This window comes from Lactuca sativa, chromosome 9 (assembly GCF_002870075.4).
Source record: "Lactuca sativa cultivar Salinas chromosome 9, Lsat_Salinas_v11, whole genome shotgun sequence".
Classification (NCBI taxonomy): domain Eukaryota; kingdom Viridiplantae; phylum Streptophyta; class Magnoliopsida; order Asterales; family Asteraceae; genus Lactuca; species Lactuca sativa.
The window spans coordinates 220,194,248-220,204,698 of record NC_056631.2 but is presented as its reverse complement, the minus strand read 5'-3'; the positions used below and the strand labels follow the sequence as shown (position 1 = coordinate 220,204,698).

The window sequence follows — 10,451 nt, the reverse complement described above, 5'->3', positions numbered from 1 at the left end:
AGCATGCTGTTCTAACATATCGCATAATCAATTAATGTATGTTACTTTGGGGTTTACTTACTGGCTCCGGCTAATCGTACACCCTGCATCCTCCTTTGATATTTTGAAAACCTTTTTTTTAATCATTTTGAAATTCCTTCCCTTGGTTTGAGACTGGATTCACACAAATGTTCCTCCAATTCACTCAAACCAAGGCTCTGATACAAACTTGTAACACCCATAAAAAATTCAAGCCAATTTAAACTTTTAAAAACATTTCAAATCCATTAATTATTACAAAATTGTTTACAAAATGTATCATATCAAAGTATCCCAGAAACAAAGTCATAAAAAGTGAGGAGTTGTACGATCATGCCTTCGCCTTGCCACGATCCCCTGATGTACCTGAAACAATAAACTGAAACTGTAAGCCCGACAGCTTAGTGAGCTCCCCCAAAATACCAGTACACATACAATCCACATAACCATGTTAGCAATATCATATCAAACTGAACAGCATGTAATGGGTCCATAACTATATAGACTAGATTACCCCATGGTCCCACAGTGTGATTTTGGATTTCTTTCGGCCCACAGCTCACATCTGGCTTGCCATCGAGCCCACAGTACGAGTCTCCCTTAGCCCGTAACTGGAATGATCCTGGATTTGTTGGATTGCCGCACGAAGCAGTCTCACCTCAACCCATCCCACATAACGTATCAACATATAATAACATAACTACTGAGCATGCGGATAACATATAACAACACAGGTAGTCCTACAGATCTACCTAACTGGCAAAACCACTAGCATGCAAAACCCACATCATACTCAATCATACTAACACACTAGAATAACATATTCAATGGGCCGGCCTTGGTGCCTTATAGCCCTTAGTATAGTGAGGTAACTCACCTTACACTACTAGAAAACAGACCTTTAATGACGCGCTTTTTACGACGCACACTGATTAATGATACGCAAAAGGAAGTGCCCTTAAAATAGTGTTATCTCTCCAAAAAATTTAAGGATTTACGTCACGCATTATTGCGTGACCTTAATTTAGTGTCTCAAGAAAAAAATAAAAAACACGGAGGGCACTTTATCTTAAACGTGCGTCGTCTGTACCTGTCGCTTTATAATTTTAATGAAACGCGCTTTTAGTAGACAAGGGGGGAAACGAAATCCCTGAATTTTTGAAAACCCGCCTCGTTTTTTCTATCTTTTATCTATCTTTCATCCTTGTAATCCACTTTCCCCTCTCTGATACTCTCTCCTCTAGATCTCCCTTTATTCTCTACCTCCCGACTCTCTGTAGACCCTAAGCCATCGCCAGCTCCCTTCTCTCTAACACGTGCTAGGGTTTCCACCAGTGACCTCAGGATTGTTAAGTGATACCGCCAAATTAATTATTGTATTTAAATTCAACATTCAGGGCGAAGAGAGATTTCTTGAACGAAATTGATAACATCATCAATAATCCCAACTGGATCAATCTCTTCAAGATCATCCGCTAGATCAAACTGGAGTAAATTAGAAGAGAATTTAGAAATTTCACTCACTGCTTTATTGGATGATAGCAGAGAGAGGCCTGTTTTAAAGTTACCACCAATTTCAGCGAGATCGTTCTTTATGCCTGTGTAAGAGGAAGTAGACGATGGTGAAGCCTCTTCGGAATCATCGTACTGCAATGACGGGGTTGAAGAAGAAGATTGTTGTGGCGGTGGAGCAAGAAAGGAAGCAACGTTGTGTAGTTGACGGCCGATGGTTTGTGTGATGATGGAAAAGCCTGGTTTGGAGGTGGCGGTGGGGGACTGGGGAGGCGATTTTTCTTCGTCAGAGTTGAAGGGGTTGGGAAGAGGGACAGAAAAACAATTAGTACCAAGTTTGACCACTTTGAGGCATAAAATTAGTACCAAGTTTGACCAAGGGGCTGGGACTGTAGATCTCATAGCACTGAGCCAATTCAGGTTTGGGTTTCCTTCCCTTTCCTACATCTACATGCCTGCTAAATTATTTTTTATTTATATTATCAAAAGTTGATGACATTTTTAATTGATTCACAGATCATTGAAACCTTTCTAGACAGTGTTATGTCTATCTGTTTAACAAAAACTAAGATTATTGCTGGAAGTGTTGATGGAACTGTATACACATTTGACATCCGGATTGGTAGGTAGGTATTCCATGTAACAATCATCATGATTATGAAATGAAAAACTTTGTAGCATGTTTGAGCTTTAAAGTTTCTTCTGTTTCCAGAGAATTATCTGATGATTTGGGGCAACCTGCAAACTGTATCTCTCTATCAAATGATGGTAGATTTGTATTAGCCAGTTGTCTGGATTCTAGTTTGCGCCTTTTGGACAGGTGAATTTCTACTTCACATCTCTTTTAATCAAAAGGATGGATGAGTCTATTGTAAAAATTGTTCTTCTTTTGGTTTGGTTTGCAGAACTAGTAGTGAATTACTACACGAATATCAGGGGTGTTTAGCAAGATATTCAATCACTCCATTTTCAGTGATAATCAGACAATTGATATCATAAATCTACTAAAAGGTGAGGTATCTTCTTTTATTTCCTTTCATTTTGTTATTGCCATCATAATAACACTTGTATTATTCTATATTACAGAAAAAAAGTCAAATAAGGAGCTTTATTTATGAGCACGATTGAAAGATTTACACATGCATCATCTGTAATGGCAATAAATTCTTCTTATGTGTGTGATCAAGAGCCCGATCTTGTGGAGGCTTATTGTAGTTTCACTTCAATCTTTCTTTGCAGCTGTCCAAAGGTTAAAGTCACTATCTCTTTAGGATCTGTTTGTTAAATTGACTCTGTGAAAAAGACGTGAATGCCCTTATCATATAGGGTTTTGATGCATTACATTTATAGGAAGTAGTAGCTTCTTCTGGTCCTCTTCTTGAAGTTTCACTTTAGAAAGCAACCATATGTTGTACAACGATGCATCATGGAGCAGCACTTGTAGCATGTCGTATATGTCTTGTGAGCATCATTCACTTACAACTACTTTTAACAGAATTTATTATTACAATAATATCTCATTATGATATTCCTCCCTTACAATTAATTAAATTATATTTCGTTTGTCGTTTTAATTTTTATAGAAGTAATGAAGGAGAGTCTAGGGGTATTTGTTTGTGTTGTTATTTGAATGTGATGGATGTGAAAATTTTGAGCTAGTCGTTGTTGTGTTGTGTAGGTTTTCTTGAGTTTGGGGTGAGTTCATTGTTGGAATCAGTGACATCCAACTTTGCATCCATGGTGGTTCAAGTAATATCACATAGCGGGGAAGGGATTGTATCAAATGTTGTGTATGCCTTATTTCGTGTTTCCGCAATGTCAAGGGTAAACTATAATAATAATAATAATAATAATAATAATAATAATAATAATAATAATAATAATAATAATAATAATAATAATAATAATAATTTGGTACATATTATTGTAAATCATTATTGTCTGCTCTTAATGTGGTCAGTTTCTTCGACCATATTAATGTAAATCATTTTACAAAATTGCTTTATAATATTAATATTAATTTTATGTTCCAGGTTGCTGATGTAGTACTACAAGAAGGTCAATATTTGATCTCTCCAGGTTGCTTATGTTAATGCTGAAGCTAACTATTCAGGGAATCCTTACCCTGCAAGTTATGACATTAGTTCCATGAATAAAATGAATCATGTAAGTTCTCTCATTTTCTTAGTTTCTTTCTTGGGGGTATTTCTTTTTGGGTCTCAATTTTTTTTATTAATGTTACAATCAGATGCAACCTGTTGCAGAAGGTTACCCTCAATATGGGCCTGGGTCTGGATCTTGGGGATCATATGATATGCAAAGGGATCAAGAACACAAATAGAGTGATATGCTAAGATGTGGACTCTTATGGTACTTTGAATTGAAGTGTACGTTTTGTTTAAAATGTTATCTTATATAAGACCTTTATTAAATTAGTATGCATGTTATTTTGGATATTGTTGTCCTACAGCAAATGCTAGCAGTTAAAGACTAAGAAGACTGAGGTGAACAAAGAAGAAGGAAAACATAGTGATGGTAGTGAAGAAATCAAAGAAAAGGTGAATGAAAAGGAGAAAGTGAAGTGGGACTCAGTGTGGATCTTTCATCACAAAAAGTGTCAAAGGAGGAAACTATAAACATATGAACACAAGTCAAGATACGAATTTGATGCCTTCTGTTGACCTCAAGAATGTAATATCAGTGAATAGAAACTCAGAAGATTCAATGAATTCAATGGGGAAGATGAGAACCAAAAGGAACAGGAATCAAATGAGAATGAGAATGTGAATAATGAAGTGTCTGACGTGAAAAATGAAAACACAGATGCAGAGTAGAGTGGAACAAGAAGCTCTTATAGCTGCAGAAGAATCTTTTACAGACTTAGGAACATTACCAGAGAGTGAAATAAGAGGAAGTAGAAGCACTGAAAACACAACTGAAGAGTAGAGTGAGTTTTTTACCTTTTTTTATTTTTTAAAACTAAGTATTTTCAATTATCTATTCTTTAAGTTCTTATAGAAAACATCATTCAATCCCAGACGGGGTCTACTCTTGTCATGTTTCACGTAAATTTACCAAAATTCCCCTCCTATTTATAAATATTATTTTGACTTGTGAGGTTCCTATTTTTAGGTTTATGTACCATCATCATGTATGCTAGACGGGGTCTTACTCACAACATTTTTTTGGAATCGATGGAAAGGATACGAATTGGAAACAGGGTTAGCAGGACTATGGGTGGGGTATGGAGCATTTCCTTTGAGCATGATTGAGTACCTGTAGAGGGAAAGCAACCTTATAATGTCTCTGTTGCTGCTGAACTCTCTACTTGTGCAATATTGCAGAAACCCACTTATTTGGAGGTAATTATTTGAGACCATTACTTACAATCACTGTTCAAAGTACATTCAGTATTGGCCTTGATAAGAAAAAAGTTTAGGAGCAATTGAAAATGGATGTGACTGTTGTGTTGACTCAAGATTATTGATTCATTGATTGGCATAAAGTAAAATTGGCCCTGGTAGAAGAAAGCGAGAGGCTTTATGCGCTTTTAAAACAAGTCCCGTTTCTAAATCCATATCCAAGCCATTCCAATTTTATACTTTGTGAGGTCACTGCTGGAAGAGATGCTAAGAACCTAAAGGTCTCTCTCTCTCTCTCTCTCTTGTATTTTTTTTCAAACCCATGTTATATGGCCGCTGTGTTTGTTTGTTATGTGGGACAAGACAGGAGTTTAGGGTTATTTTTTTATGACTGAATTTGTTATATTATATGTAAATATGATATGTGGTTTTATCACTGCCTTTTGTATTAATTAATTATAACTACTAAAAAGCAAAACGGTGAGGCTAATGGGTCCCCTGTTTCTGCAGTTACAAGTCCTGATTTTATCAATGGTGTTGTACCATGGAGCTGTAAGGGAAGATTCTATTAAAACTACTTTAGCACAGGACGACTATCAGTTTGTTAAATTAAGTGATGAATGGAATTGAACTTATTTAACTAAAACTTATTATGTATGGTCCAGGAAATAATGCAACATAAATTGGTGTTTAATGAGACATAAGATGTGGTTGGAACTACTTTAGCACAGGACAACTATCAGTTTGATACAAATTTTGTTTTTTCAAGTATGAGTTAGATGTCTAAAATAGACAAAATTGGAGAACTGTGTAGACCAAAATCAATGTCATTGGTTATTTTGTAAAATTGTAAGAAAGTAAGTGCTAGTTTGTGATTTAGTAGAGTTATGTTGATGACACAGGAACTTGATCAATGTAGTAGGGTGTTATAATACACAAATAAATGAAACTATGTTGCTAATTATTGAATTTAAACTTTTAGTATTGTGTTTTTTTCTTTGTTAAAAATTTGTTAAGAGTTTTTTTTTTAATAGATTGTAGCCTCGGAATCCATACAAGACACTGGAGCAGTTGCAAGCTCTCGGGCTGCTGAAATTGGGCTTGATATTCTAGCACAAACAATCCATGTGTCTCCTAGTTATTAAAGTTATATTTGTAAACATGTATTTAAATACAAGGGCATTTCGGTCATTATACCCCCATAAAAGTTTTTAAAAAAGATAGGTAACTATTTGTTGCGCTTAATTTATGGATTGATAACATTAAAAAAACCATATCCTATAGTATTTTCAAATATACATTTCTCCTTTTGTCTTACAATTGTTATATTGAATGTTCAGGATGATTTAGATAACATAACTCGTTTTCTAATACTAGCAAGAGAACCTATAATCCCAGGAATTGACAAGCCCTATAAGGTAATAATAAAGATAATTTATTTTATTGTATTTTAAATCAAATTATAAAATCATATATAAACTACCCAAACAATATTCAAATTTTATTTTATCGCATCAATTTTGCAGACGAGCATTGTGTTTACATTAGAAGAAGGCCCTAGGGTCTTGTTCAATGCTTTAGCTGTGTTTGCTCTAAGGGAGACCAACTTATCAAAAGTAAGTTATTTTTTTCACCCTTTTATTTAATATTTTTGTGATTGAATGAAACTCTTAATGAAAGTAATTGACAACCCTTTTTCTATAAATGATGTTGTGATTGTGGGAGAGGTGTTGTGTTTTTCTCTATTGCTAGGTAACCTTCTCAACAACAACATTCTACTTAAGCAGGTGAGTAATCAAGATTAAGGGAGACTTGTAATCATGTCTGGCATTCCTTTCTAGTACACATTAAGCAAGCGGTACGCACACAAGGCGTTGGCAGAAACAAATAACATGAAATGTTTCCAGTAAAAAACAAAGTTGTACGATTATTTGTTAGTCTTATAGGAATGTATAACCCATGTTAGCAATGTATTATTTTTGTTTAACATTTGAATGATTCTTTGTATGACATTATAATTTGTGCAATTTATTTTATTTTTTAGTATGAAATTTTATTTTATATTATGCAATGGATTGTATTTTTTGTATATGGTATTTTATTTCTGTTATGAGAAATTAAATACAAATTTAATTTAAAAATTAATAAATATATAATTTTTTTTTAAACATTTAAATTTACGATACGCAAAAATGTGTGTCGTCTTCATTTATGACATGGCCTTTCTTGACAGGGGCTTTCTTGATACGCATTGCGTGTCATTCACACGCGCGTCGTAAGGTTACGACACGCGAATGCGTGTCGTCTTCCTTTATGACAGGGCCTTCCTTGACACACATTGCGTGTCGTAAACGCGTGTCGTAATTGCGCGTCGTCTATAGACGACTCGCAAAAGTGCGTCGTCTTTCTTTATGACAGGGCCTTCCTTGACGCGCATTTGCGCGTCGTTTGATCCTTTTACAACGTGCAATAAGCGTCGTAAAAGGCTGTTTTTCTAGTCGTGTTACAAATGTCAGCTCGATAGATAAACTCCAACTCTCGGATCACGGCCACAAACTCCACCACCTATTATCATAATAGAACCATACTCATAAGTTCCCAACCTTTCAAGGTATCCCATAAGTCAACTAGTCAACCCCTGGTCAAATTCAAAGTCAACAGTCAATGTCAACAATCCATGTTAACCTTGACTCGCCAAGTATCCTCAGCTACTCACCGAGTTCCTTGAGATACTCGTCCACTCGCCGAGTCACCAGAGTGACTCGTCGAGTTACTAAGGCTCATGATCGAAGCTCTAAGGCCACTCGTCGAGTTTTCCTTCTTGCAACTCGACAAGTTCACACGCATCCATTACTTAGAAAGACCTTAACCTACTCGCCGAGTTGTCCATACAACTCGTCGAGTCTACGGCAATCTTCATCGGACTCGCCAAGTTGTTCATCCAACTCATCGGGTCCATGCCCATCTTCATATGACTCATAGAGTCGACCTTGCGACTCGCCGAGTCCCTTCAGTCCTTTAGCCATATAGACACTTTTAAGCCATGCAAAGTCTCCAAATTGTAGATCCAACTTCCTTAGGCATGCTTAGCACGTAAAGTTGCAAACTTTACGTACATGCAAGGCTTTAAGACCCTAAAATGACAAAGCTAATCTTGCAATGAATTCACATCCTTGAGGGAAAGCTCATACCAGGCAAATCTGGTGACTTTATCAATCTAGAAGCCAAGGGGAGTCCAAATCTAAAGTTACAAATTCAGATCTTGGCTTAAGCACAAGAAACCTTTCTTAAAACTCATGCACAAGAGGGTTTAAGAGAAAATGAGCCAAGGAAAACAATTTAGTACCTTGAAGAGAGTGCTTGCTGATGCAGAACTTGAATCCTATGAACCCTCGCTTCAACTAGCTTGCTTTCCTAAGTGATTCCTTCACCAAAACCTTCCACCAAGCTTAGACTCTCTAAAGAACACACACACACACTCGAATTAGGGTTAAAGAGAGACAAGATATTGTAAAGGGGAGGCTAGGGGAGGCCAATGATCCTTTACATAGGGTGCAATGCCCCGAAATTTAGGGTTTCATCTTCCAGTTCCTACTCGTCAAGTCCCCTCTTAGACTCGGCAAGTAGGTCGTTAAAACGTGTGGACCAACCCGCTACTGCTCGATGAGTAGGGCGACCAACTTGTCAAGTAGACCAAAGACCAAAAAGATTCAACATAATCAATATCTAAGAATCGGGGCGTTACAATTATATCACTACTTTTTCTACTCTTTCTGAAAGACCCAAACTTTCGTATTTTTGAAAGACCCAAAATTTCATATTTCACAATATTATTACTCCAAAACATGCTACTTGCATATTGATAAAAGCAATATTTTACATTGATAAAGAGATTACAAACTACTGGATACAAACCAACTATTACAAAGTGTTATATATTACATAACTACCCAGGATGTTGTAATTTATACTAACATAAACTAAAGTACAAAAATACTATTACAAACTATTCTAAATCTTTCAACACTATAAGATCGTACTGGTTACTTATCACATGCAATTGTTAAATATTGATAAAGTAAGCGGTGACGCTTAGTGAGTTCAATAATAGATACAATATAACGTTATGCCAGATATATACTTAAATATGGCAGAAGCAAAGAGAAATAAGGAACAACAAAGGCATATGAGAATCATGTGTTAAGCTTTTCATATCATGCGATGACTTGATTCAAAGATATACAATCAATAAGACATAACAATTTCCATACTTGATATACATCAATAAAACTTTGGCCCAAATGGCATAGAAGACATACAATTTCTGATTAACATCTTGTTAGATTTCAGGCTTATAATCCTGTCTAACCATTTGCCAATGCCATAGAATAGAAGTCATTCTCTTACGGAGACATGCTCTACATCGCCAGAGGCTACGTACCAGTACCAATGTGAATATATGTCCTTTCACTGATCACATGGTCAAAGGTATTACATTTGCTATAAAAATAGCGAATAAAAATCACACGGGAAAATAACCTGGAATAATAACACTGAAAAGCGCATAGCACATATAACACATAACATACAATTGTTCCTATATATTGAACTCACCTTGAATTAACCGGGGGTCAAAATAGTAATTTGGCAGCACTTCGGCTTTAAATATGACTTTCTATGTTGAAAACCGGGAGCTTAATTGAAAATCGGGCTCTGCGAAGGGTAGTGCTTCAAAACCGAAAAGATAAAATTTTTGTGCTTCTCGGGAGCTTCGGGACGTGTTTCGGGTGCTAAAACTGATACTGGGGCTTCGGGGAAAGTCAAAATAGAGAAAATATGGAATTAGGGTGAAAAAGTGTCAAAATTTCAAAGTTAGTCGGCAAGTCTCGCAACCCCCTTATTTATAGGGTGCGAGACCGAAGGTTCGTGGCTAGGGAGGTTCCACGTCGCATCTGCGAGGCTCGGTTCGAAGGGGTGAAGAGGCAGGCGTGAAGGCTCGGACGCGAGGAGGCGTGGAGGAGCGAGCTTCGGACACCAAGGCGACGCGCGTCGGAAGTTCGTTGGACCGCACTTTGGTCGAATCAGCATGCGACACGCGCCGGTTTCGGATTGGGCCACGTCTCTGATACGTCGCTGCTTCGTGCGAGGTGACGTGGCCTGGCACTATTCATGCGAAAATTCTCGAAAATTGTGCCCTAATCTTCTAAAATTCATAACTTTCGCAAACGAGCTCCGTTTTTGACGTTCTTTATATGCACGCGTAGCTAAAATTATGCTCTACAACTTTCGTTTAGACTTCATTGGCTAATTTTGACTTTAATTTTTATATTATTATTTTTAACAGACCGGGACAGGAAAATCCGTTAAAAATTCATAACTTCTTCATCCGACATCCGTTTTCGTCAGACTTTTTACCGTTGTACTACTAAAGACGAGACATTCAATTCTTGTTTAGGTTGTGTTGGCTGAAAATCACTCGATCTAAAATTCGAGTTTTTAGCTGTCTACTGCTAAGTTGAAACTTCGAAAAATCATAACTTCCTTATACGAAGTCAGATT

General features: G+C 36.6%; 2 protein-coding genes across 2 annotated transcripts; both read left to right on the top strand.

Annotated features, from left to right (window-relative positions):
* The first annotated feature begins 2,073 nt into the window (after positions 1–2,073).
* On the top strand, positions 2,074–3,871 carry LOC128129282 (uncharacterized). The gene is made up of 5 exons (XM_052767902.1): positions 2,074–2,152; positions 2,209–2,350; positions 2,436–2,502; positions 3,610–3,696; positions 3,779–3,871. Exons 1-5 carry the CDS (start codon positions 2,074–2,076, stop codon positions 3,869–3,871), a joined length of 468 nt encoding a protein of 155 aa, XP_052623862.1.
* A 1,552-nt stretch (positions 3,872–5,423) lies between these two features.
* Positions 5,424–6,574, top strand: LOC128129281 (arogenate dehydratase 2-like). The gene is made up of 4 exons (XM_052767901.1): positions 5,424–5,495; positions 5,927–6,019; positions 6,233–6,310; positions 6,419–6,574. The coding sequence occupies exons 1-4, from the start codon at positions 5,424–5,426 to the stop codon at positions 6,536–6,538; spliced, it is 363 nt and encodes a 120-aa protein (XP_052623861.1). The 3' UTR covers positions 6,539–6,574.
* The last annotated feature ends 3,877 nt before the right edge of the window (positions 6,575–10,451 follow it).

Coding starts and splice junctions, on each gene's coding strand:
- LOC128129281 (XM_052767901.1), top strand. CDS start 5,424: ATGGTGTTGTACCATGGAGCTGTAAGGGAAGATTCTATTAAAACTACT. Junction 5,496..5,926: donor CACAGGACGACTATCAGTTT/GTTAAATTAAGT, acceptor TTTTTTTAATAG/ATTGTAGCCTCGGAATCCAT. Junction 6,020..6,232: donor TTCTAGCACAAACAATCCAT/GTGTCTCCTAGT, acceptor TTGAATGTTCAG/GATGATTTAGATAACATAAC.
- LOC128129282 (XM_052767902.1), top strand. CDS start 2,074: ATGTCTATCTGTTTAACAAAAACTAAGATTATTGCTGGAAGTGTTGAT. Junction 2,153..2,208: donor CACATTTGACATCCGGATTG/GTAGGTAGGTAT, acceptor AAAACTTTGTAG/CATGTTTGAGCTTTAAAGTT. Junction 3,697..3,778: donor CCATGAATAAAATGAATCAT/GTAAGTTCTCTC, acceptor TGTTACAATCAG/ATGCAACCTGTTGCAGAAGG.